Source organism: Phallusia mammillata, chromosome 1, assembly GCF_965637545.1.
Source record: "Phallusia mammillata chromosome 1, kaPhaMamm4.hap1.1, whole genome shotgun sequence".
NCBI lineage: Eukaryota > Metazoa > Chordata > Ascidiacea > Phlebobranchia > Ascidiidae > Phallusia > Phallusia mammillata.
Genome location: NC_137252.1, coordinates 32930493 through 32958427, shown reverse-complemented (window position 1 = coordinate 32958427; position 27935 = coordinate 32930493). Strand labels below are relative to the sequence as shown.

General features: G+C 34.8%; 2 protein-coding genes and 1 pseudogene across 3 annotated transcripts; all 3 read left to right on the top strand.

Moving 5' to 3' along the window:
- Window positions 1-441: 441 nt before the first annotated feature.
- LOC145212287 (lysosomal protective protein-like) lies at window positions 442-10720 on the top strand. The gene is made up of 10 exons (XM_080080378.1): window positions 442-643; window positions 800-911; window positions 1054-1191; window positions 1348-1506; window positions 3013-3104; window positions 3470-3569; window positions 5184-5351; window positions 6311-6468; window positions 7001-7247; window positions 10158-10720. Exons 1-10 carry the CDS (start codon window positions 480-482, stop codon window positions 10242-10244), a joined length of 1425 nt encoding a protein of 474 aa, XP_079936504.1. The 5' UTR covers window positions 442-479; the 3' UTR covers window positions 10245-10720.
- A 461-nt stretch (window positions 10721-11181) lies between these two features.
- LOC145228635 (lysosomal protective protein-like) lies at window positions 11182-19063 on the top strand (annotated as a pseudogene). Its single transcript, XR_013860106.1, has 10 exons — window positions 11182-11458; window positions 12050-12161; window positions 12497-12634; window positions 12962-13120; window positions 13422-13513; window positions 13588-13684; window positions 14039-14209; window positions 15119-15228; window positions 16131-16380; window positions 18449-19063. The product of XR_013860106.1 is annotated as a lysosomal protective protein-like (transcript).
- On the top strand, window positions 18619-26297 carry LOC145228632 (lysosomal protective protein-like). The gene is made up of 10 exons (XM_080093792.1): window positions 18619-19240; window positions 19554-19665; window positions 19887-20024; window positions 20214-20372; window positions 20682-20773; window positions 21470-21566; window positions 22555-22725; window positions 23613-23767; window positions 24354-24603; window positions 25103-26297. The coding sequence occupies exons 1-10, from the start codon at window positions 18924-18926 to the stop codon at window positions 25190-25192; spliced, it is 1581 nt and encodes a 526-aa protein (XP_079949918.1). The 5' UTR covers window positions 18619-18923; the 3' UTR covers window positions 25193-26297.
- The last annotated feature ends 1638 nt before the right edge of the window (window positions 26298-27935 follow it).

Below are 27935 nucleotides of genomic sequence, written 5' to 3'. Positions count from 1 at the left end.
TGTGTTTAGTTTGTTTACACTTACAAATTTGTTGCGTTTTTCCACTTGGCACATTAAACAATGTGATTACAAAATAGATAAATAGCTGTATATGTCCGAAAAAAGGGTTTACTTAAATGTCACATGACGTTCTGGTCGGGTAAACACGATCGGCATAAAAAGCGTCATTTCTGACTTCTTGGGCCAATTTGTTTCAATTCAGTCAATGAACGCAAAGTTACGTCAGTGTCATTCTTTAAGTTCTTGAAGGCATGAACTAACTCAGTGTCACGACTCACGACATTGTAGTGAAGTAGATCGTAAAATTTTGACACAGTTTGTTTATTTACCGGTTGTTAATTACCAATTATAATTACCGGTTGTTAATTACTAATGAGGCTTGGGGTTCGACTTGCAAGTTACTATCACTCCACTCGTATCAGCAACATGTTTATTATTTACACGTAACTAAATTAAAACATTTATGCAGGCGTTAGGTAATGATGATGTTGCTTTGTCTAGTTTTGATTTCTGGGTTGGCCTGTGTCTTTGCAGCAAAGGATGATGACCTTGTGACCCATTTGCCGGGTGCATCACCTTTTCCATCATTTAAGATGTATTCTGGATATCTTGATGCCTCTGAAACCAAACACTTCCACTACTGGTTTGTCCATTTCTTGTTTACTGTGTTTTGTACGTATATTCTTAAAAAAAGATATTTTAGGCTTCGTCCTGCTGGCAGCTTTTATTTGCCTATTCTGTTACTGGGCTAGATGGTGGCCACATTTATCGATTTACAATTGAGTTTAATGTGTACCAGGTTTGTGGAATCTCAAAATGATCCAGCAAGTGATCCAGTTGTGTTGTGGTTGAATGGTGGACCAGGTTGCAGCTCACTGGATGGGTTCCTGTCTGAAAATGGACCACTTCATGTAAGCTTTTTTTTAAGTTTTGACTGTAAATTGATAGGAGAAACATAGTAGCCCAAACAGGTGTAAAAGTTACAAAGTTTTTCTGATGTTTCAACTAATACTCATGCTGTCATAAAAAATATCCTTTTGACCATGTTATTAGGTAAAAGATGATGGGGAAACGCTTTCAAACAATCCATACAGTTGGAACAAAATTGCAAATGTCATCTATCTTGAATCACCCGCTGGCGTTGGATATTCATATGACGATAATGGCGACACCAAAGTCAATGACGATGATGTTAGTAAAGTCAATTTTTCTAATTTACTCTTAGATAAAATAGCTTACTCTTAAAATTACTCTTAGATAAAAATAGTTATGCTGCGCAGTTTTGAATTAAATTTACTAAACCAAAAAAATATTGGCACATATTAAACTTTATTTAACAATTAAAAGGTGTCCATGCTTAACCACAATGCCCTGGTCGACTTCTTCAAGAAGTTTCCAGAATATGCAAGCAATCCATTCTTTGTGACTGGTGAAAGTTACGGAGGCATTTATGTTCCAACGTTGAGTGTTAGAATTATGGAAGGAAGCTTCAAATTCAATTTCAAGGTAAAATAAATTGTCATTTATTTGCAGAAACACACTGAGAAAAACTTTACAAATTATTCCAGTTATTTGCATACTCAATTTAAGGTTCAATTTTATTAGGGCAGGGGTGGGCAAACTACGGCCCGCGGGCCGCATGCGGCCCGGCAAAGGAGTTCATGCGGCCCGCCAAATGTTAGTAAATTTTAAAGAGAATGTTAGTAACGCTGAATAGTATTATGAGCACAGCCGCAGAGTTTTAAAAAATACCGGGGGTGCGACTTGCCGATACCTATACCATGTGTAGTATATGTACCCATACCATACTTACATTGGAACTAAACACAGATACTTTTTGCGTGCTTTAGCCTGTTGTTTCTGCCATGTTATTTTGCAAATCGTCACTTGACACAATTTCTTGGTTCGATAAAGATAAATAAAAGTAAAAGCGATTCACGTTTTCAAATACAGCCCACTTTGCACTGTTGACGCCAAAACTTATGTTCACATTGGATCAAGTTTAGGTCGTTGCAATACTTTGCAAACGGACATTAAACACGGCTTTAAAATCGTTAACACTGACCCGCAAACCACCTAAAAATGGATACTAAAAGCGGCTCGCTTTGTTTAATGTTGGCGCAAGAATTTATTGACAAACAAACGTGGTATAGCCAGTGTTGCAACAAATGCTTGTTTATTTTGAAACAATGCAATTGTGGCGTTTCAACCAACGTTTGTCCAGTAATTTCAGTGACAACAGACGTATTTGCACATAGCGGATACCATATTAATATTTTGGGCTAAATCGAGGGTGCACAACCTGCGGCCGTACGGCCACATGCGGCCGCGGAGACGAGTTTGTGCGGCTGTGACCATGTATGTTGAAATACACGTGCTGGCGGCGGTGACGTAACTAAAATTATTTTGCCAAATATTTTGATTTTGAAACTGCTAAAAACAGATTTCGTGAGACTATATAAAAAAGATTACCAGCCTAGTAACCATATGTACCAGGCTTTTTATCCGCTTATTGTGTGCAAACAATGCGAAAGAACAGGCACCGCAATCGTCACAATACAGATTATGACGTCATAAACAGTTAGCTCAGTTTAGCTAAACTTATGCGTCAAGTAAGAAATTTTATATAATATAAACCTAATTCTTTACACCAGTTATTTAAAAAAAAAACAAGCAAGCAATTGGCGGCCGTTGGTGAAATACTATGCGGCCCCATAAGATTATAAACTTTTGAATGCGGCCCTTGCACTGAAAAGTTTGCCCACCCCTGTATTAGGGTATCAGAAAATGTTTGATTATTGGCATAGCATTTAAGTATTGGTTACAATAAATTCAAAAAACATAAGTATTAGAATCCAAGCGTTTTGAAATTTAAATGAATAAAAATTTACAAGACAGATAAATGATTTTCATAAGTTGCACAATTTTTTGTTAAACATTGCTATTTTGCCTTGTATATTCTCACAAGAAATAAGAACTATTTGTGTTTAAAGTCTACAATTGTATTTGCAGGGAATGGCAATTGGAAATGGATTAAGCAGTTTCCCTCTAAATGACAACTCTCTGATTTTCTTTGGTTATTATCATGGACTGTATGGGGCCAGGTACCTGACTTAGCAAGTGCCGGGAATTTGAATCCAAGCATGCTTAACCTTGTAACAATGAATAGTTAATTTTAGCAATGCACTATATATATTTTTAATAAAAATATTGGACTTGAATTGAAAAAAAATATGCAAAAAGTAAGTTTTGATTTTAAAATTAAGCTGCTTCATTTTATCCAAATATTTTATTTTGAAAAATGACTGACTGTGAAATGGTAGTGTCATTACCCTTGCAAGCAATCATATTTCTTCAACCGTCTGTAATTAGTGTTGTTTTCTGAACAGATGGACCATTGTTACTATTGCATGCTATTAGAGTTTCATCCATTCAAAATTTAGCATTGTACCATTTTCTTGTATTGCAGCCTTTGGGACAATTTGACTACACATTGTTGTGTGGATGGAATGGGTGTGCCGGAAAAGTGCAACTTTCATGCAAGTCCTAATGCACAATGCCAACAAGGGGTTTGTTCACATTTTAATTTTACTTGTGTTTTCATGATCATAAATAACTTTAACAAGTAAACTGCTTTAAAATTTCCTTCCTAGAAGCTTCTAATATTGCTTCAAATTAGCAAAATTACATTGGAACTGAAACCTTATATTCAACCGTTAAAAATTCAGGCCAATTAACCAAATTGTTTGTGACAACATGTAGGAATGTACACCAACATTTTTTCATTGTCACACATGTTTTTTGCTGCAATGCAAACAGTGCTCCAATTAAGAACAATTAAAAAAGCATCTTCAGTGTCTGTATAGAGCAGGGGTCACCAACCCTATGCCCGCGGGCACCCTGTCGCCCGTTGGCCCCTTTTAAGTCGCCCGTTGGACTAGTTCTAAAGTAGCAAGATGTGTTTGTGGTTTGCAAAAACATGCTGCTTCTTATGTCGATTCTGTTGAAAGTAATGCAACATTTTTATTTAATGTTCTAAACTTCTAACCACAGCCACTTACTACAAAGTTGGGCGACAATCATGTCAATTGACTTTTATTAGTAAACGAGAAAATGTTGTATCATAGGGATCACATAAAACCCTAGATTTGTGAGCAGGCCAATGATTATACGCACTACAAATCCTAAAATATAGCCACTTCTTTACAAATACTTGTTAGTTTTTGTGTATGCTTTATAATTTTTTAAATATGGTAACCCTCGAGCTATTTGGTGATGCTAAGGTAGCCCTCGGCATTAAAAAGGTTGGTGACCCCTGGTATAGAGCAGTGCTCCGCAACCTTTTTTCACGCAAGTCGCACCATACAAGCTTTAAATGTTCGGCGGCACACCCGAACCAAAAAATGCGATTTGAATTTTTGAAAGCCTAAAAAAGCATTAAGCCAGGGGTCGTAGCCCAAAAACAATTTTTACGTTTTTTGCGTTTATGCCATATAATGTACATAAAACATTTGTAATGTAATCAACAAGAAACAAATATATGGTGTAGCAAAGTAAAAAGTGCAATAAACTACTATGTATGAAAACAATGGCATACAATGCCGAAACAATTGGAAAATTTGACGCAACAATTGGAATTGCTGATTTACAACAGTAGGAACTATTTTCATTTCTAGCCATTACTAATAAAAATTGATTGTTTCTTAAAATCAGTGGTCTGACTGGGTATTCCACCTGAGGTAAATACCTAAAATTTAAAAGTTAGTTCGCGGGCGGCACAAAAACCCTCTTGGGGCAACACCAGGCCGCATGTTTTGAGACCCCTGCATTGAGCCATTGTAAAGTATATTATGACGTAATAAAACACGAATGAGTAGTGAGTAGTTTAGCTTCAGTTTGGTGTTGTGAACTGTATCATTTGCTATAACATTTAAATACACAAAAACAAATTTGAAACAAAAGTTACTGTTTTGCGGCGGCACACCCAGCATCGTCTTGCGGCACACCAGTGTGCGGCGGCACACCGGTTGCGGAGCACTGATATAGAGCATTAAAAGGGATAAAAATAAACATTTTTTTGTGATATATATAATGAAAAGTGAAAGTTGTTGCAACAATGGTAATAGAACAGGGAATGATTCCCAGAAATAATATTCACAGTAACACAATGTTTTTTTCCACAGGTTTTCGAAGCTTTTAACATTGTCTACCAAAGTGGACTCAACGAATACGCTTTGTATCTTGACTGTTATGGAGGAGCTGGCACAAGCAAACTAAGATACTTGCATGATATGAAAAACCTATTCCAGAAAAATTTGCTTGTCAGAAAATATTCAACAATTGTTGAAAGGGTTGGTTTGACTTGTATATTTTGTGCTTTTTTAGTCAGTAAGTTTAACTTTTTGTCTGTGAAAAAACTTTTTTGTAAGTAAACATATTAAATAAACAAATTAAAATATTATCAAGCAATTGTTATAAACTCCTTGCATTTTGCACTTAAAAACACTGTGATGTTAAACTACTCTTTTATTGAAATATTTAACATGCAAACAATTGAAAAGTGTGCTTAGTTGAAATTTAACCATTCTTGTAAAAAATACTTTGATCATCAACCCTACAAAAAGAGCACAAAAACATTCTAAGCAAATTGTCCAATAATTTCAATGCTACAAGGAAACAATAACAAAGTTTCATGTGACGAACCCCATGTGATGCGATATCTTGTGACCACTCGCTTTTGTGACATGTGATATCGCATTGTTTGCATCCCCCCCTCCCCTCTCTTAAAATTGATTATTTTCACTGTACAGACATACAGCTATTTGTTTGCAAATGGCAGTTAGTGTTTTGTCCTGATACAAAGTAAATCATTGCTGCTGCACAAGTTTTTGCTCTGTATTTCAATCTCAATGTAAATTTAAAATGATTTGGTTAATTGCGTGCCTAAAGCAAAAACATTTTTAGTTTATTGCAAATAATATTTCTCAAAAAGATAAATATTTTAGGTGATGAATTAACCACTAATGTAAAATATGTCAGTCACACATTAAAGCAAACAAAATTGTTGTTTATATTTCAGTTGGTTTGCAATGTAAATTTTGAGACAAAGTTTCGTATTTTGTGATGTAGTACTCGTTAAGTACTCTATATGCTTATGGGTACTACAGGTTAGCATGGTACCCTTGCGGTTACTTACGCATAAACTTTTGCTGCCAGGAATCATAAAACATTAAGCAACAATGCATGTAAATAATTGCTTGAAACTCATCTGTTTACATTTTACCATGTCACATTCATTATGTTTTAACAGAAGCTGACTCAAACGTTGAATGTTCAACAAGGGAAAGACAGTACCGGTGTAGTTCCACCTTGTATAAACTCCACAGCTGAAACCAACTGGTTAAACAGACAAGATGTCAGAAGTGCACTTCACATCAAAGCTCACCTTCCAGAATGGAGCGTATGCAGGTAAAGTTCATGTTCAACATCATGGTATTTCAACCCTTGTATTTTGTCACCTAGTATTGTAATGTATTTAGTTAAAAATTCCTTCGCACCAAAATGTAAAGTTATGCTTGCACATCTGAAGTTTCGAACCATTTTTCTTCAGTGCCTGCATTGTATCATTTTTTTCAATGTTTTTTTATACTTTCAAATATCTGATCAAATATGCTACCTGGTGGACAAAATGCCTGTTCAGTATTTTCTTATACCTTTCTTTACAAAAAATCACCAACAAAATACTACTATCTTGGAACATAATCATGGTGCTTGTTTTGCATCTTTTTATCATTCCTTCATGCGACTCAAGTGTATATAAACGGGTGTAACTGATGTGGCCTTAATATCACTGATGATGGCATGAGCATTTGGCAAAACGTTTGAACAATAAAGCATGTCACTTTTTACGTCTATTTGGGCCGTTATTTTCACCATTAAATTACTATCTTGCATCTTTAACATGCACCGAAAACCGAATCTTTTATTTGTTTCTCCACAGCAATTTGCAGTACACCACTATATATCAAAACATGACAGCCCAATATCATCAACTACTAAAGCACCCGGATTTCCACATTCTTCTGTACAACGGAGACACAGATATGGCTTGCAACTTCTTGGGTGACGAATGGTTTGTTGATAGTCTGAAACAACCAGTAAGCCGATCCCGAAAACCATGGTACCTTGAAGGCCAAGTTGCTGGTTTTGCCCAGGAATATGGAACACTCAGTTACACCACAATAAGGGTACGTGGAATTTTTTGTGGTTTAGGTTTTATGGCAGTGGTTCTTAAACTTTTTAAGCATGTGGCGCATTAAAGAACTAAAGTTTCCTTCTGCGGCACACTTCACAGGTTAACTTAACAAAAATTGTTCAAAGAATGTTAATTTTCAACTTTATTGAGGAGCTTTTTTATTACCATTTAGTAAAAAATGAGCTTTGAAACGTTGTCTTGCACACCAGTATTTCGTAATGAAGTCCTAAAACACCAGGAACGCTTTGCACTTCAAAATAGGAAATATTTCGTGGCACACTTTAAAATCTCTTACAACACACGCGGCACACAGTTTGAGAAAAGATCTGTGGTATTAAGTAGTGATGCACCGAACCCGACTAAAAAGGTTCGGGCCGAAACCGAATATTATATATAATTTCGGCCGAATCAGGCCGAACCTAAAATCCCCTTTCTTATGGATGTTTTCAATTGAACCTTGCGTTGTTGATGCGAGAGAACTCAATTTTGACAAACTAAAATCACTTTCACAATGTTTAAGCTTTAGTAAACATCTAATATTTTGCAGACAACGTGGCTCGTATTTTATAGATACAACAAATAGTTAGTTCTTGATGTTTCGTTTGGGCGAAAATGAAGTTTAAGGCCTAAATTCAATGCAATAAAAAAGTTCGGTTTCGGCCGAATTTTTAAAAAAGTTCGGGCCGAAACCGAAACATTGGAAAACAGCGGATTCGGCCGAAATGTTTAGGCCAACCGAAACTTCGGTGCATCACTAGTATTAAGTGCACGTTATTATAAGGAAGTAGGCCTAGTATTGACTTATTCTATCGTTTCCTTGTCCGTGTATGTTAGCTTTAGCCTGTTTGGCATTATTAATATGAACTGGTCGGAGTATGGTAACGTATGCTGATCCATATGGCCATCGTACCATAATTGTTTAAAAAAAATATTTAAAAAAAAAAATTCAACATTTTTTATGTACACTTTAAATCAGTGTTTTTCAACCTTTTTTGAGCCACGGAACACTTTCTACATTAAAATATGTTTGCGGAACACCAAACGAAATTTTGATGCAATGAAACAACTATAGGCTCAGGGTGACACTAAAACGCTAAATCGCACATCACGTAATCACTAAAACGGATGAAAACGCTCATATAGCGCTATTAAAGTCGGGGGAAGTTTTACGAAAACGTATCATTGAAACTAGTATTGTACCTAAATACAATATTCGCCTAGCACTGACTGTTCCGTGATTCATCGTTTTCCGCGCAAGCAATTATGCTGAACGTCAGAAAATTTGTTGAATCTCGTGTCGACTGAAACAGCGTTTAAATGTTGTATAATTTTTAAAGATCACCCAAAGCTAAATTGCACCAACGGTCAGCAATTTACCCGCGATTCAGCTATTTCATTATTAGACAACGAGTCTTAATATTACACAACAATAAATGAAGCCAATCACTACAGAACATTCCAATCGGGTATGGCGGATAATTATTTCCATAAAAGAAAACCTACTTCCGTCTGTTGTATTAAACCAGTGATTTTCGACCGGTGTTTGACATAAAACACTATTCAAACCATAGAAGTCTAAAACATTAGAATCCTATATTCAAACCAGCAAATGTATCGCGGAACACCTGACGATCTTTCACGGAACACCGGTTGAAAATCACTGCTTTAAATAACCAGTTATACTTGGCCCAAATAAACTAGGGTTTCGAAGGCATCACAAATGACCTTCTTGGTACCAAAATAACAAAACAATGTTGAAGTTCTGTGATTACTTGAACGACAAAACTTTGGTTTTTATTTTTAAACTTTGATCGAAACTTTCGATTAACAGTTCTGACTCTGGATCCCCGTACAAAATACTCACGTGACAAGGAAATGAATTTCTGAAATAATTGTAACTTGCTGAGAACAGAATGACGAAGTCTTGCATCATAAGCAGTGCAGTAGGGCTGGATTTTCGAAATTGAGTTAAATATCCATTGTGACGTAATTTAAAGGTGCGTCAGAACCCGGAAGTATTTGGAAAAAACTCCCGAAAATGTATTGTCATTAAACGCGTTGTTGTAGGGTATATGAGATTTTGTCTTGTTTTTTTACACTATACGTTTTATTAGATATTGTGTATAACCTACTGGAGCAGTAATAACTTTTTTTTTCTGCCGCCTTTTTAGTTAACTATAACTTAAAATATAATAATTGTAATCAACAAATGTCCGAAACCTTGCGCATTTAGTCATAAGTCCGCATAGAATACTGAAATGTGGTATTAATCGTCTATGTTGGCCAAAGACGCCAGAACACTTTTTATCGGCTATGGGCGAGCTTAAACTCTATCGCTGCGACGTTCCAAAACTGTTGTTCGCGAAGAGCTTTTGCAGGACTACCAAGATAATTTTTTTTATTAGAGTCTGATAGTGTTTCTGTCAAATGGTAGTTTCGTTGACCAAAGACGCCAATCCAGGTTGTTTATCTGAACGGGCTTGTTTCGGACTTGACTTCATACTCGGCCACACTCGTAATTACATTTTTTTCAATTCTGACATTTCAGAGCCAATTCCGGCATATGTTTTTTTTTTCAAAATTTCCGGCTGGTAATTTCAGGTTTAGGCCCCAATTTTGGCCTCTCTTCCTACTGTTAGAACACCAGTGTAGCTGCAGCGCGTCTACCATCTATCCACCAATTGTGCCCTTAACTTTGTCGCGGTTTTTAAGGTCCCAACGTTGCGCAGCTATTTCCGGCTTGGCGAATATACAAACATTTTTACAGGCTTAGCGCAGGTTACTGTGATTTTCACATTTAAATTTGCCGATTTTTATTGAGCTTATTCAAAAACTTTTTATTGTCTTATGATTTGCAGTAGATGCTTATAACCAACATTTTGCGTTTTGTTATTGTTTACAGGGTGCTGGCCACATGGTTCCCCAATGGGCCCCAACATACGCCTTTGCAATGTTTGAAAAGTTCATCAACAACAAGCACTTCGTGTAATTAAATTATTCCGTTCAATCTCAAAAGTTCACGGTAATGTGTCAACCATTTCCACTCCGATTTGAGTTATTATTTTACTACATAGAACAAGATTTCTGGTACCCTGTTTATTTTGTTTGCCAAAACCCAAAAGTTAGTTTAAAACTTGCTTTGTGAAGTAAATCGTAATATCATGTATCCTTCGCGTTTTTTGTAATGGGCTGGCCACATGAATCTATTAATTTTTTGCTAAATTAATGATTTATTCATCCTACTTTTGCTTGATTTCTTTATCCAGTGTTCAAAATCTGTATCGTTAAGCAAGTGATTCGAAATTCACATTCGCTTAAATGGAAATGTATATTGTGATGAGTATTGCAACATTGTATGAACAAAACAAGTTATATGCATTTGTTCTGTACGATTATTCTTCAGTATGGCCTGCATGAGTGTACACTGTACGAATGGCGATAGTGAAATAAATTCGGGTACATCAACATTTGTGTTTCTGTAAAAAAAAAATGTTCGTTGCAAATATCGTTTTTAATCAAAGTTGTGTAATTTAGAATTTTTTACCTAATCAGCTTGAAATGATTTCCAGAAGTCCGAGAAAAAAGTTTTTTTTCTTGTCAGCAGAAAAGATCGTTGCAAAAAACTCGTTTAGCACTGCTTTTTAAAAGGGTTCACCCCTTGCCAATGTATTGTAGCCTACGATATGTAATTTTTTTGTTATAAGCGAGTGATAAAATTGGATCGTTTTGAGTTTTTATTTCGAAAGAAATTGCAAGGTTAATGCCACGAAATTTGACAAAGCTGATTTGCGTAAGTGTTTTTTATTTTCTTGTTATAAAAAGCATTTTAAATTAATCTGATCAATAAGATTCCTTTTACTGACCAAAAAACAAAACAGCTGATTCGTTGTGACGTCACAAGGCGCGCTACGCTTGAATCGTTTTGTGCTCCCGGTGTTTTTATGTTTTCAAAAAACGTGAGCCGATCACAACTCAAAACAGCCTTTTTTGTAACGATCTTTGCATTGTATCGTGCATATGCAACAAATACACAGAAGAAATGTTGCTGTTGGCATTTGTAGTTGATTATCTGTTGCTAAATTTTGCTGTATCAGCCCCAAGTGATGATTTAATCAGTAACCTTCCTGGCTTAACTGAACATGCAACGTTTAAACAATATTCCGGCTACCTTGACGCTTCTCCTACAAAGCATTTCCACTATTGGTAAGTGAGGTTTGATATTGCCTAACCTGACGTTCTTCCGGAGCTTCGGCCAATTGCAAAAGACATTTCTGTTGTATCCATTATGAAAAGTTATTTTTTTTATCCTTGCTGAGCAACGCATAATTGCCCACATCGGGTGACACTAAAACGCTGAATATTGCGGGAGGTCGTAAAAACCGCTGAATATCGGGTTAAATTGCTGACAGTTAGTACTGTTAAGGTTTGGATAAGGTTTTATAATAAAAAATCATTAAAAAAATTCCGCCGGATACATTCCGCGACCGAGGAAAAACATTCAGCGGCCGAGGGAAACTTTCCGCCCAAGCATTTTTTCTCAATGTCAGGAAACAGCTGAATAAGTTTTAGGCAGGGACATTTTTTTAATCATATACTATTATAAAACCTCAACCCAACCTTAATAGCACTAACCGTCAGCAATTTAACCCGATATTCAGCGGTTTCGGCGATGTCCCACAATCTCCTGCCTTTCAGCGTTTTAGTGTCACCCCCTAAATCTGCATTTGAATGATCCAAATTACAGATGACTTCAGTTTTTTATTGTTTGTGTGAACTTTACGCATAAACATGCAGGTTTGTTGAGTCGCAGAACAACCCACAAAAAGATCCTTTAGTTTTGTGGCTTTTTGGCGGACCTGGATGCAGTTCGGTTGACGGGCTATTGTCACAAAATGGCCCATACAGGGTAAGTTAAGTTTCACTTTTGTTACAAAATCTTTGTTTCAATTCTTGCCTCTTTTGCACTGTTGCACAAGGATATTTATTAAAACTGTACCTTGCTAATGATTGACTGGACAGTTCTTAAATAGACTTTGAACACCTGGTACTGAAAAACATTCTTAAAAGCTAAAGCCTAGTTTCTTATTTCAGTTCTTATTATTGATTGATATATTGCTATCACCTTTCAAAACCACAAAACGCATACGAATGTGCTCTAATTTATGTGGTAACATTGTACAAATAGAAGCAAATGGAGTGAGTTTGTTTAAGGCTGTAGTCATACAGAAATTTTTGCAACAGGTAAATGATGATGGAAAAACTCTTCGTAATAACTTATACAGTTGGAACAAAATTGCCAATGTTCTTTACATAGAATCACCTGCGAGTGTCGGCTATTCATATGATGACAACGGTGACTTAAAAACCAATGATGATAAGGTGAGTGTTGAACAAAGGTTATTTAAAACTTTTTGTAAGGTAGAAAACAGTGAAATTTGTAAGTTAATTTTTTGCTAGAAAAAATATATAGTATGTTATTGTTTATTGGCATAATTTGTGTTAAAGTTGGTAACATTTAAATAAATAAACATTTTTTTTAATTGATATTTTTGCCCTAATTTTTGTGGAAACACAAAGTATATTAGTGTATAAAACATCACAACATTTCAGTAATTAATGTTGTTCAAAAAAATAATATTGATTTGTATAGTTAATCTGCAAAATTATTGTTAATGAAAACATTTTCTGTGTGAATTATGTTTTTAGATTTGTTCTAGTCACTACAACGCATTAAAAGATTTTTTCAAAAAGTTTCCTGAATTTTTGTTGCATCCTTTGTATGTGTTTGGTGTAAGTTATGGTGGTGTATATGTTCCAATGCTTTGTGTAAGGATACAGAATGGCGATGTCAAGATGAATTTACAGGTATGCTTGTTGAAGAACCTGCTAGTTTTTTTGGTTTAGATAGTAGTATTAAGGATAGATACAGGCCATTGGTTCTAATATATATATATATCATGTATATACCTAAATATTTTCAAAAATTACGATCTACACACTCCTCCTCTAAAAGTAAACTATTTCTTTTCAGTAAAGATTTTACAATGCATTTCACAAACATCTTGCGAAACTTTAAATTATGTGAAGTGCACGTACATTTTTTGTTATTAACTAAAACAATTGTAAAATTATAACCATAGTGTGCTGATGTATTTTTTGTGTACAGGGTATGGGAATAGGTAATGGAGTAACCAGTGTACCAATGATCAAAAACTCACTTGTATTTTTTGCCTACTATCATGGACTGCTAGGAGACAGGTTTTTCATACTTTATAAAAATCAAAATGGAAAAGTGTGTTTGCGTTTTAAGTACTGAACTATGTGTGTTGCAGCCAATGGAAAACATTAACATCTCTATGCTGCAATGGAACACCTTCTAAGGAAAATTGTGATTTTGTGACCAACCCAAAGATGAAATGTGAAATGATGGTAAGATATTTAAGCTGCGAAATACTTTATTTAAATAAAGACTTAAATCCGTGGGAATTTGATTCCTGTTAAATAATAATACCTGTTAAATAATAATACCTGTTAAATAATAATAATAAATTAGCACAAATCTTGAAATATTTTTAATGTATTTTATTATGGACCTAGACGTTGGTTATTCTATTAACATTTTTTTAGTGTCTGACCTAAGTTTTCAACATGACCAAATTTCAATAATGTGTAAACAAGCTAAATAGTTGATCAAAGGTAAAAAGTAATTTGATTATCAGACTAAATTTGGTAACATTACAAAATTTTACAATCTGTTTAAAAAGTTGTTTAAATTTTGTCCAGGTTGCCAAAACATTTCAATACTTCCTGTCATTGGGACTCAACACATATTCACTGTACAGTGACTGCAGCACTGGCCAACCAACTCGGAGCAAACAATATGAACATGCCATGCATGCAATATATGGGACTAAATCAATCCAGTTCAACCACACGATATGCCACAAACTTGAGGTTTGTCTCAAAGTTATATTACCGATTTGAGTAAGCATTGAAGTTTTAAATATTACCTTAATTGTATGTGCTTACGTTAGTGATATGGTTTCATTTGTATTTGAGCAGATAAATAATTTTTAAAAAGCGTTTTTACCACTTTTATGGATATTTAAGCTAATATTTTTTTAGGTTTATCAAAAACATCCAAGGATTTTTAAGATTTAGACTGTTGAATAATGGTTAAGTAGTCTTCTGAAAAGTGTAAAGCCCTGTATCTGAAAATGTTTGGATTTCAACATACAATACTTTACTAATTCTGAACTCCAAAATATCACATGACATTACATCACTTGCATTTCGTGCCCTGCCCCACAAGTGGTATAAATTACATGATAAACTATAGTTTTGTTTAAACAGTTCCCAATTAATGACTTTTTAAAGCTAAAAAACAATTGGTGCCTAGTCATAAATGTTTAATTGCATCATAAAATTTAATCCTGCATTAACCTGTGTCTGCTCCTATTGTTAGCAGCCTTGTGTAACTTTTTTTAACAGCTTTTTAAATCATTTATTAGGCTTTCTACACCGAACATCAACTTAATGTGGCAAACATTGTGCAATCATTTCGACAGTTAAAAGCCGGGTTAAAATAATTCCGGTGCTTAATGCAACTTCAGTCACAGTACTATAGCAGGGCTGTTTAAAAAGTGGTTGTATTTTAGTATATTAGGCAGTGTGTGATTTTGTTGCAATGTCTTTTCCAAACCACTGAAGGTTTGTTTAAATTTTTTGAGATGTGTTTTGTAGGAAATTAATTCAGGACCCTCTGATTGTGGTACGTACTGCCTTACCACAGAGTATTTTTGAAATAAAGTAGGCACTGTGGAGGGGTTTTAATTAGAACTAAAATTTCCTTTTTGTTATCAGAGCACAATGCCATGTATTAATTCAACAGCGGAGACTAGTTGGCTAAACAGACTAGATGTTAGGGAAGCTCTTCATATCAAACCTGGTCTGCCACGGTGGTCTGTGTGCAGGTGGGAAAATTTTAAAAATAAAGTAAAATAAGATCATTGTAAAATTTTAAACACTTATTTTGGGTCACCATATTATTTGTGTGTGTATTTTTTAATGTCTAACATGGCCATTATGTATTTCTTTTGGTCAAAAAGGAATGGTTCAAATGGCAAGCATTACCAGGCAGAGAGGCATTTAAAATTACAAAAACAAAACGAGACATAAAAACTTTTGTGCAGCATTATTGTGGCAAATTGCGCTAGGACTTAAACTTGGCTTCCAGTTGTGAACTCGAAGGTCTAACGTTTTTTAAAAATAGCCGTCGAATGGGTATGACCAACACAATCCCTTTTGATCGTCAAAAGGATTGATCGTCAAAAGTGTTCACATTTCCTTTTTCAGTCCTAGCCAATTATTCTAACCAACTGAACAGGTTTATATTAGTTTCGTAATTGTCCAAAACAATGCAATTGTTTTAACAATGGCTGCATGAAATCATTGTCGACGTTTTTCCGGTACAACTAACCGATTGACACTGTTGATTAGTTTGTTAAATGTTTTTTTTCATCTGAAAAATTGCCACTACTAACACAAAAATTGTACCAAACAGTTGTTCTTTTAATAAGAGGCGATTGTTAGCATCGTTTTACCAGAAGCAATGAGTGTTTTTTTGCGCTTTTAGTGACTTATTAACTTACTATTGACATTTTACGATTATATCTGATCATGTACCTTTTAATATCTGTTATAATGTTTTGTATATTTTTTAAAACTATTGTTTGTGTTTTAATTTGCTTTAAACTTGCATTTTGATTTGAAAATTGTAAAAAATAGCCAATTTTGTAATCAATCAGTTTTTGTTAAAAAAATACAAATATTTATAGTGAACTTCTAAATTATTTGCATTAATTATATTTCACAGCGCATCAGTAACATATGTTACAATTTATCAATCAATGGCAAAGCAGTACAAAGAATTATTGAAAGACCCAAACTTTCGGGTGCTGGTGTATAATGGAGATGTGGACTATGTTTGCAATTTTATCGGCGATGTTTGGTTTGTGAACAGTTTAAATGTCACAATGGTGAAACCACTAACACCGTGGTATGTTAATCAACAACTTGCAGGATTTGCAAAAACTTTCGAACAAATTGTTTTTACAACTATCTGGGTTAGTATTATGAAACGTTATTGTTTGTTCAATTTTTGGGCGGGCAGTGCCTGGTGCATTTTTCTCTTAACGAAATTACTGTCGAGCTGCATGTCCGTTGATTTATTATGGGTCCCCTTCCCTGAAGGGGACACATATTGTTTTTGTCTATATTTTTTTTTTTTTCTTTCTAACGCAGATTTGTTCCCACGTTTTGGTCAAGAAAGAATGATTCAAACTTTTTCAAATTCACACATTATAGGTATTGGTCTAAAGATGGTCCATGTGAATTTTGACCCCGTTGGATCCCTTGGTTCACCCACAGCCCCCCAAAACGTAAATTTTTTAAAATGGCTATACTTGCTAAAGTACTTCATTTAGGAGTTATATGCTTTGGTTTTTGGTGCAATATAAGGTATTTCAAACAATTTTGTACCTTAAAAAAAGATTTACCCATTTTCACCCCTTAAACCCCCAAAATATTCGTTTCTATCTAACACTGGTTTGTTAATTGCGTTTGGTCAAGAAAGAATGCTTTAAATTTATTCAAATTTGCACAGATGTTAGTTATTGTTCCTAATTTGATCCTCCGGAAGTTTGACCCCAAACGACCCAGCGGTTCACCCACAGGCCCCCAAAACGAAAAAAAATTAAAAAAATTAAAAAGCTGTACTGACCCAAGTACATAATCTGAGGGTTTCATGCTTTGTTGGTTGGTGCAATGTAAGCTATTCTAAAGAATTTTTAACTTTTTATTCGATTCACCCATTTTTACCCCTTAAACCCCAAAATAATAAGTTTTAGGCCAGAAATACAAGCCCTTATGTGCTGAAATGTTAAACAATTGTTTGCAGTAGGTTATTCGTTTAATATTTAAAAATTTGCCTTAATCGGCCAAATAGTTACTTTTGCAGCCCATAATATGTGTACACTGTCAGTCAGATAGAAGTCTCAACTCTCAAGGGAGTTCACTTGTTTACGATTAAGGCGGGTGAATGCAGCGGGAGTGCTCAGCTTGACGTCCGCCGGACGTTTTACGAGACAGTCGTGTTGGTGATTAGATATCAGCTGTTTTTGCGCAGCTATGCTATGTCGTTTTATTAAGTTATAAAACACATTTTCACTTTTGGAAAATTGTGTTTAAAACCTGACCTTGAACGACAATATCAAGGTCAAACCATGAGAATAAATTAAAAGTATTTATCCTGTTCTTATTTACTGTTTTTTTGTAATTATATATATGACAATAATGATGCAAAAAGAATATGGACAAAACTTTTAAAGTTTTTTTTTTTTTTAACTTTTTAAGTTTTTCCTTAAGAATCTAAAAATAACCAGGATGTTTGTTTACCATAAATCCGCACAAACGCGCATGTGGGGACCCATTCGTTTTTGCTTGCAAAAACAATCATATGTGTAGATCAAATGATGTGTATAGTAAATTGGTAAATATCTAACAATGATTGTGCCCTATTTTTACTGTTACCAATTTGCATATGCATATGTGTGGGGACCCATTAGATTATGCTTGAAGAAACAATTATGTTATAAAGTGCCAGGAAAAGGATAGGGACCCAATGAAATGTAGGTGCCAAATATATATCCATTATAAATATAGTAAATGGTATATGTGATACAAGTATGATGTAGTATATATAAACTGGCAATATATAGAAAAACCACTATTCTAGTTTTAGTTAGTTTTCACTTTTAGAAGGTTATTAACTTTATTTTAGTTTAATCCATTAAGTCCAAATTTGTTGCAGCAATGCCGTTAAAGTTTTTAATTTAAGAAACACAAGTGGTTGAGGCAGGATTAGAACCCACAACCTTGTGCACATAATTCAATTGAATTTGATTTCTTTGAATTGCTAACAGAAATAGTGAAGTAAAAAAAATATATTTTCTACCGTGTTACAAATGTCCAACTCAAACAATTTTGTTTAAAGGCAACGTTAATTTATAAAAATAAAAACCAATAACATGCAATACCCAGAATTGTTTTCAAACTAATGACGGGTTGCTGTTTAAAATGTGTATGAAATTCAGTGAAATATTTTATATTTTTAACCATAAATATATTTTTCAGGGTGCAGGACACATGACTTCTGAGTGGAAACCTTCCTATACATTCTCGATGCTAAACAAGTTTCTTAAAAACAAACCCTTTTACTGACAACAAAGTTAAACTCTTCTATCTATCTATTTTTGGGTTGTTAAGCTTTTCTTGAGATCTCTAGCCATGGATGTTTATTGTGTTTTTTAAAGGAATTGATTGTCATTCTTCCCTATGCATTTGTTTGCCAACTACAGTTAAAATGCTCAGCCAAAATATCTCATAGGTAGTTTTTACTTTTCTTTTACTTTGGACCAAATGTTGTCAAACTTTTCTACCTTGTTAACCTCTTCTTAAAAACTACCCCCAAGTAATGCACTATCCCTTCCCCAATTTATTCATTAGGGAAAATGTACCTACATTTTAAAACATCTGCTTCACACAAGTTTCGTTTTAAAGAAAAGATTGCACAATGTGAATTCACTGCCTGTCTTTTCTAAATCATAGTATGTCAGGCCTGTTAAAGGCGCTGTACCTGTCTTTTCTGTTGCATTTATTCTTTTCTATTTTGAATATTGCATTTCTAGATTTATTTGAAAAATTATTTCAAAATGTATGCAGTAACAGTGAACTTTTTAAACTATTCAGGACCTTGTTAAGAATAATTATGTGGCAATTGGTGGTTTTGTGTTTGTGGTTGACTGTAGCTGATGCAGCAAAATCTGATGACTTGATTACAAGTTTACCAGGGCTGTCACAGATGCCTTCATATAAGCAATATTCTGGTTACCTTGATGCCTCTGACACCAAACATTTCCATTACTGGTTAGTTCCTAATTAAACTATCACTTTTCAGTTAAATCATTAACAAAATTTTACTTGTCATAAATTTGTCATTTTGAGAGTAGGCATGGAGTGTTGTCGTTAAAAAATGTATTAAACATTATTACTTTAGTTAATATGTATTTTTTAAAGAAAAAAGTTATTAGATTTGTTTTATTTTTTAGGCAATAAACATGCCAACACAAAAGTTTGATGTCTGTTATTTAAGCCTAGCATTAAAATCAATTTGAAAAAATGTTTTCATCATACAAACATTGGGTCATACTGTTTTATTTCATTGGTTTTAATTTTTTAGGTTTGTTGAATCTCAAAAAGACCCACTGAATGATCCCTTGGTTTTATGGTTAAATGGAGGTCCAGGCTGCAGCTCTATGGGTGGATTTCTAACTGAAAATGGACCTCTACATGTAAATAAAACTTGTTTTTATTTTGTCCTTGAACAACAATTCAACAAATTTAACTTTATAATATTGTCCATTTTTTTATACCATGGAATGTAATTTTGTTGACTTATTTTGTGTTAATTTTCATTCAATAAATTTCTTTAGCCTAGCTATTCTTGGAGAACAATTTGGTTTTATATCTAAACCTGTGGGTATTTTGGTTCAAATGCTTGGCTATTTTCCAGATAATAACAGATGGCAAAACCTTGCACAACAACCCGTACAGCTGGAACAAAATAGCGAATGTTCTTTACATAGAATCACCTGCAGGTGTGGGATATTCCTATGACGACAACAATGACTTGGACACTGACGATGACAAGGTTGAAATATCATAATATTACATTATACAAATTTGTTTCAAATTCACCGCTGGCCTATTCTATAATAAGACTATTCTCAAAACCTTTCAGTACTTCAACACCATGAAAAACAATACTGTACATACTTGTGTAAAATCATCTTATTGCAAGTTTTTTGTGCCTTACCAAATGCTTAACATTTTTTGGCAGGTGTCACTTCTTAACTACAATGCTCTAGTTGACTTCTTGAAGAAGTTTCCAGAATATTCAAGCAATCCATTCTTTGTGACTGGTGAAAGTTACGGTGGAGTCTACCTTCCAACGTTGAGTGTCCGAATTATGGAAGGCAGCTTCAAAATTAATTTTAAGGTAATAGATTAAATAAATTTTTGCAGAAAATTTTGGGCTATCTTTTACAAATGATAAGCTGTTGACGTAATGCTTTTATATTTTATAAATAATTTCAGTAAATTGCACACTAAATTTGCCAAGATTGTTTTTGTAAAATTGTCTCTATAATTGAGTACAAACAGTACATAATGTTTAGAATTTATTGATCCCATGCAATTAAATGAATTGTGAAATTAAGTAGTATGCGATTATTTAGCATTGTCTGTAAAAATTTTGTAAATATGTGTAAACACATAGATGTAACTTTTGACAAAAAATCCAATTTAGGGAATGGCAATTGGCAACAGTTTGAGCAACTATGCAATGAATGACAACTCGGTGGTTTTCTTTGCATACAATCATGGACTTTTTGGCGAAGTGTAAGTGTTTTTCTTTTTAGTTTTACTTGACCGTTTGGAAAACCATCATTATTTCACAATGATTCAAATGAAAAACGACAAGTAAGAGTTTACATTTTGTGGCATATTTTTTTACCAATATCATCTACAGAAAATAAATAATAGCAGCATTACCATAAGACAGGGGTGTCCTCATTTTTTTTATGGGGGCCAAATTTTATCAGGTAAAGACGCCAACGTTTTTTTGCGAAATTTTTAACCGTAAAATTAGAACACAAATAAACGGGATTCAAGGAAATTGGCGGATTTGTTGCGTCAGCGCCGGGTATACTTCCTTTTTGCCGGTAAAGAAAAGCTCCATAAAAGGCCTTTGCGTGAAGTCGCAAATCGCCACTACTCAAACAACTGAATTCACACTATGGCGGGCCATACGCAACACAACTTAAAACAACAGGGTCACGGAAAATACCGCCGCGGGCCGCACTGTATACACCCCTGCCAAAAGGTCTAAGAAAATACTGGTGTTGCTAAACCTATCACAACAGACAAACACACCAAAAATTAATTTGTCAACAACTTAACTTTCAATAAATTTTCTAAGTTCTTTTGCAATTTTGTTTGTTAAACCAACAAACGCTTTTCATAAAATAACAATACAGGTGTTTATAATTTAAGAGGTAGTTCTACATCACAAATAACTTCTGTTTTTTTCTTCAGACTATGGCAAGCATTGACAACTTATTGCTGCAATGGAGTTGCTACCAGAGAAAATTGTAACTTCCACAACAGTTCAAATGGGAATTGCCAAGATGCAGTACGTATTACTCTTGTATATACTGTCCCATATAACATTTAAACATATCGTTATTGATGTGGCATCAAGTTCAAACGAATGAAACAGGCCTAAACCGCTCGCCAAACTAGTTGTTATCATAACCATATTGTGTTCATAAGGCTATGGGTTTGAATCTCATCAGGTCACTTGTTCATATTCTATTTAACTTAACCCTGAAAGAGGCTTTAGCGGCATTGAACAATCGGACTGGTTAAATTAAATAAAGTCGGCACATCAACTAGTAACAAAACCATATTACGCCCGGCCATTTAAAAGGCGTCATACCGAAACAGCCGCTCTCCAAGTATTACCATATGCCAAGCCTCGACAAATCTAGCCTGCGGTGGGATTCGAACCAACGACACGAGCCTTTTTTCCAGCCTTCGCAACATGGGAATAAGTTGGTGACTGGCTGATTCGTTATGCCTTCAATATGCCTGGCGTACTATGATTTATATATGAGTGTGCTGTGATCGCTGGTCTGCATGAACGCTTCGGGGTAGATCTCAGTTATGAATTTGTGTTCATATTAAGCATTAATAGCAAGATTAAAAAGCGTTTTACTGAATTTTGGGACTAACATGCAACTCGACGGTGGTTTATTGTGAGCATATCACATTCAAGGACCAGTGGTTCCCAACCTACTTCGACGAGTTATTCTAACAATATAAACATTTTTATTTCTACCTAATTTGCTGAGATGCTAAACCAGTGGTTTTCAACCAGGGCCCATGCCCCTCCCCCTTGAAGGGGGCCACGAGGTCCAAAAGTTACTTTTAGGGGGCCACGGTTCCCGAAAGGTTGAGAAACACTGTGCTAAACCATACAAAGACCTTTTAAAATAGGATCTGTAACTTAAGTGTCTGTTTATAAACCACATAAATTAAAGTAAAATTCCTCCCCTCTAAGTTTTAAAATTTCTCCCCTGTTGAGAACTGATCTTGCATAACAAATTGTTGAATTTCAGGTTGAGGAAGTTTCCCAATACATTTTCCATGTGGGTCTGAACGCGTACGCTTTATACGACAGATGCGACTCGAGCGACCAACTTATTTATCCGGAGTCGTATCTTAAATCCATCTCTCATCTGTTCGTCAAAAATCCGAAAGTTCAAGAGCTAAAGAAATACATGGAACTGGTAGGTTACATACAAATGTTTATTTCATTTTTTCGCTGTCTTCAATGTTTCCTCTTGCGCTATGATGATAAGTAGATTGCTAAGCAGTTTACCACTTTTTCGATTGTGCAGATTTCTGTTCTTTGAAAAAATGACAAGTTACCCATTTGGGGGTCAATACCTCAAAATTAAGAATCACTGACGTAGTCGTGAATTTAAGGAACTGGTTACGGTTGTATGGGGGCATTAGCTAAAACTTGAAATGGCCCATCTTTCCATATATATTTATACATATATAGCTGTGGGGCGAAACGCTAAAAACATGATTGTAGCCCTTTTCATTCGCCACTGATGCTAGCCGAGTTCTTACCCGACATTGAATAATTTTATGCTTACACAGTGGTTTTTCAAAACGTTTGTAAAATGTGTACGTAAGAGAATATATGCGTATTTTTTGTAAATATGATTTTAAAACCAGCCAACGTTAGAGGCGCCAGTGAGAAATACTGAAACGTTTTTCTCCCGTGAAACTTTACTGATATTGTAATAATTGACGGGTTGTTAAAAAAGGGTAAAACCATTTACAAATCAAGAGGATTGAGTACATTTAGCCTTAAACACATCTTCACAAAAACAACTTGCTCTTGACCAATTACCGATTGATATTTTTACCTAAATTAATTTAGGATTTTTTTTTCAATAAGTAACAAACATAAAATAATTTTATAAAGTATGGTACTCCCTGTTAAAGGCGCCTTTTATGACCGGCTGATTAGGTACAACGCCTTCAATGGGCCTGGTGTACTGTGATTTATACATATGTATGCTGTTATCGCTGATCTGCACGAACGCTTCGGAGCTGATGTGTATGTTCATCTTAGCTAAAATAATTTTATCGTGGTTGACAGTTTAAAGGAAAACGTCGCCACGTAGAAAATCCTAATCCAAGTCCAAATGCCATTCAATGTTACAACGACACAGCATTGAAGAGTTGGTTGAACGATGCTGATGTAAGAAGTGCTCTACACATCAAATCGGATTTGCCACCGTGGGAATTGTGCAGGTTAGAAAATTTTGGTTAGAAAAAGTCGTGCAGGTTAGAAAATGTCGTTTTTGTTTTATCGTGTTTATGTCACATTCCTCTAAGTCTACACCATGCTCTTTGCTAGTATAGTAGTGAATGTAAGTGTTGTACATATATGGTATTACCTATGCCTTGGAACAGTACACACGGATCTGTTAATAAGTTTAATGCGGAAATTAATGGTCAAAGTAGACGTAAAAAAACGACATGCTTCATTATCCAAACGTTTCGGCAAATGCTCATGCAATCATTAGTGATATGAGGGGCCACATCAGTTACAACCGTTTATGAACACGACTCACCTAAAGGAAACGTTTGGATAATAAAGCATGTCGCTTTTTACGTCTATTTGGGCCGTTATATTCCTCAAACCTTTGCCTTGTTATATTAGGGTTTAAGATACAGCTCAATATTATTTATTATTATTATTTTTTTAATATATGCCTGTTAACAAACGACTGTTTTGATTTTTGTCACTATTTTAATTTTCAGATCCCAAAATGGCTCCTAAATTACGGTTTCAGACTTGGCTCTTCAACCCCCTAAAACCCAATCTATTTTTCAGCTCAGCAATCAACTATACTAAACTATACATGGACATGTCACCTCAATACCATCAACTTCTCAAGCATGATGACTTCAGGATTCTACTTTACAATGGTGATACTGACATGGTGTGCAACTTTCTTGGTGATCAGTGGTTCGCAAACAGCTTAAAACAAACTCCGAAAAGGTCTCACGCTCCCTGGTACGTCGGTGGACAGGTTGCCGGATTTGCAAGGGTCTGGGATAAGATTAGCTTCACTACTATAAGGGTAAGTGAATAGGGAAAGATTTTTGGTCAAGTATTGTAAGTAGGGTTAAGCAGGGAGTGTGGTCAGCGATTAAGAATTATGAATGAATGTTCCGAAAATGCTTCATCACTTTAGAATAGGATTCAAAGTCGTTTCTAAGCACATTCGTGTGTAAGCAACCCATATGTTTCAAAATAATGGCTCTTAACCGTTTACTATACCGTTGCCCCCACCACATATATTAACCATATTATTTTGTACGTTTTTTTTTGAACTTTTAAAACTGCTGCATGTGTTTATTGCACAAATCAAAAAAATAAAACAAAGAAACAGGTAGCCTTTTTAAAACAGAATTTTAAAACGACTAAAATCCGCTTTATCTGTAGCATTTTCGACCGAATAAAAAGTTTCCTAAAAAGACTGTTTTCCAATAGAATTGATTCGTCAATATGATTTATTGTAACATGTGGTGCTAAATACATGGATGGCACCTTTACCCTTTTAATTTTTTTTTTTTTAGGGTGCTGGCCACTTGGTGCCACAATGGAGACCGTCCTATTCACTGGCAATGTTCGAGAAATTCATCAACAATCAGCCATTCACCACTTAATTTCATTATGACGTCAGAGCCACGGCTGCGTCATCATACCATTTTACGTTGATTTCAGCTTACATACTTCGTCAGTAGTTAGTCTAATTTAAATGATTTGGTGAATAAATCGTAGTAAACGAGGAAAAACATTTCTATGCACTACAAGTCTACATTACCATGCAGAAAGTCGAAATCTTTGTTTGTTACTACATAAGCTCATATCAGATATATTTGTTTCCTATATTCAGTTGTAATACTTCCTTTTGAAAAACTAGGGCAATTGTTTGGCATTGTGTTTTATATAGTTAATATATATGTCCTGTGAGGTATTCTTTGTTTTTCTTCATATATTGCAAAATCCATGTGTCTATTCAGCACTTTCTGTTTATCTATTACTGTGTTTTTGTCTGTCCAAAAACAAAAACCAATTGAATAATCGTGCAATCCGCAGCGTCATAATTTTTCTGTACATCACATACATCTGTCTAGTTAACCATCTTTTTGCAGTGTTACGTTTTAATATCTTCCATCGCGCTTGCTATAGTGATTTGACAATTGAAAGACAATCAGCTGCGTTCTAAAGTATTGTATTGTTTTTTAGATCTTTGACTTTTTTGTTTCTGCATAACTATTTCAGAGCGTTATTTAAAAAGTTAATAATGAAAAAGTGTAAAAACATTTTTGTAATGTGTTCATGGACTCACGAAAAATTTTCACAAACTCATTCAAGTCTGTAGGCTGAGGGTTAAAGATTCTTGTCCAACCCATCAATATGCTATTACACATTTTAGACCAATGTTGTTGTGCCTTTATGCCACAACATTACCAAAATGCTACTACTACGTAGTACGTTTTTTGATGTGTTATGCTTTTTCACAATTGTTCATTTGTCTGTACTTACACATACTGTCTGTATTTGTTTCTGTAGTTTATGTTGTACCATTGCTTATGTTTGTGTTGTTATTGTAACAACCGCCATGCTGCAAAAATCACCGTGAAGATATTGCATTATTTCGTCACTTTACACATTGTGTTTCAACTTAAAATTTCCTAAATTGTCCAAACGTTTTTTGCCCACTGGAAATATGAGTGTGTTGTCATGCAATAAAAATCATATTCTACACTTGTTTTTTTTCCATAATAAGTTGAAAGAATCTTCGTTGGAAATCTTCGTCGTTTAATTTTTACTCGATTTTGATGACCAAAATTACAGAAGGCTTAAAATACTGAACTTTATCACAATATTTTTGTTTTACTTTCACATCTGGTGACAAACTTTAATATGGAAAGTTTACCTGTAAAAGTCATTTTGCCCATGATTCCAGGAAATTCCGATGTTTTGGACTAAAGCTTTCAGAAATAGATTTAAGAGCTAGAACATGGTGTAGCTACTAACGTGAGAACTCAAAACAAAAAAGATTGCGAATTACCGATTGGTGGCGCAAAGAGCATTGATTATTTAAAAGCAAATTGTGTAGGAATGCTGACAGTTAGGGTTTTTTGGGTGGTGTCATAACAAAAAACAACCTTAAAACTAACTTAAAACCTTAGTTCCTATCCTTTACCTTAGTTTCTAAACCGAAATTGCTGCACTTTTGGAAAGAATGTGATTTTGTGTTTTCACGTTAATAGCTTTGACGGAAAATAATCTGTTACTCTCCAAAACACGAGGCTGTGCTTAAAAAATGCTGACTTGATTTCCCGCCTAAAAATCATACAGTTCCACTGAACTGCGCAAAGCACTAAATTTGGTGTCGGATGTTCTGACAAAACATGCCCTAAGAAGCGAGTGCAAATATTGAAGTAAGTGATAAGGAATACTTAGCCGGTAGAGAAGTGGCTGTTTCTCCTCAACTTGTAACAATCTAACTTTTTTCTGTTGTCAAATAAACCTCCTCGATTTATTGGACTCTACACCGCGGTTTTAACGATACGCCCGGTCATATAAGATGACGCAATAAAAACAACATTGGAATAAAAGTTTGTTTTAAGTAATTATTTGGCCCAGGGTTCACTGTGTGACCGAACAACGCAATTATTATGACATCATAGAGAATGAGGACCAAAAGTGAGACGACTTTCCGCTTTTTTAAAACACTACGAATTACATAAAGCAATCAACAGATCTGCAAAGCCGTGTATTTACTTTTTTGTAATTGAAATTGTGCAGTTAGGACAATATATGTTGAAAATAAATATTTGACGTCATAATCAAATAGTGACGTCATCGGCAAATAGTGATGTAACCGATATGTGCATGTCGTTTTTCAACAAGCCAATAAACGCAGGAATTTAAACCATACACATTACAGTGGTGGGATTCAGCCGGTTCGCACCGGTTCTATAGAACCATCTCACGAAATTTTAAGAGATCAGCGAACCGGTTAGCATTACTGGTTACTGTCAATGGACTTTTTGTAACAGATCCGACTGACAAAAAAATTGAATCCCATCACTGCATATTGGGCTTTATGATTGGCAAAGCCAGGGGGGTCATTGGGTTGCGAACCAGGGTATTGGTAATTTGTTATAAACGTATGTACCAATTTTTTTAGCCGAACTGCGGATGGTTTAAATCTAGCGTGCGCGAAAAAAATTTATCCGACGTGAACAAATTGAAAAAAAATACTAACGCCTAAAACAAAAATAGCAATAATTTTAAATTGTTAACAAATGCAAACATATTTTTGTTTGCATTAGGTGTCACTTAAATCTTCCTATTAACAGTATTTCATTACGAAGCGCTAGGTATTGCGCCACA

Bases quoted from the DNA above. Each gene is read 5' to 3' on its own strand.
- LOC145212287 (XM_080080378.1), top strand. From the start codon at position 480: ATGATGATGTTGCTTTGTCTAGTTTTGATTTCTGGGTTGGCCTGTGTC. The intron at 912-1,053 runs GTAAGCTTTTTT...CCATGTTATTAG, and splicing joins CTGAAAATGGACCACTTCAT to GTAAAAGATGATGGGGAAAC. The intron at 3,105-3,469 runs GTACCTGACTTA...CTTGTATTGCAG, and splicing joins CATGGACTGTATGGGGCCAG to CCTTTGGGACAATTTGACTA.
- LOC145228632 (XM_080093792.1), top strand. From the start codon at position 18,924: ATGTCAGGCCTGTTAAAGGCGCTGTACCTGTCTTTTCTGTTGCATTTA. The intron at 19,241-19,553 runs GTTAGTTCCTAA...TTAATTTTTTAG, and splicing joins ACCAAACATTTCCATTACTG to GTTTGTTGAATCTCAAAAAG. The intron at 24,604-25,102 runs GTAAGTGAATAG...TTTTTTTTTTAG, and splicing joins TTAGCTTCACTACTATAAGG to GGTGCTGGCCACTTGGTGCC.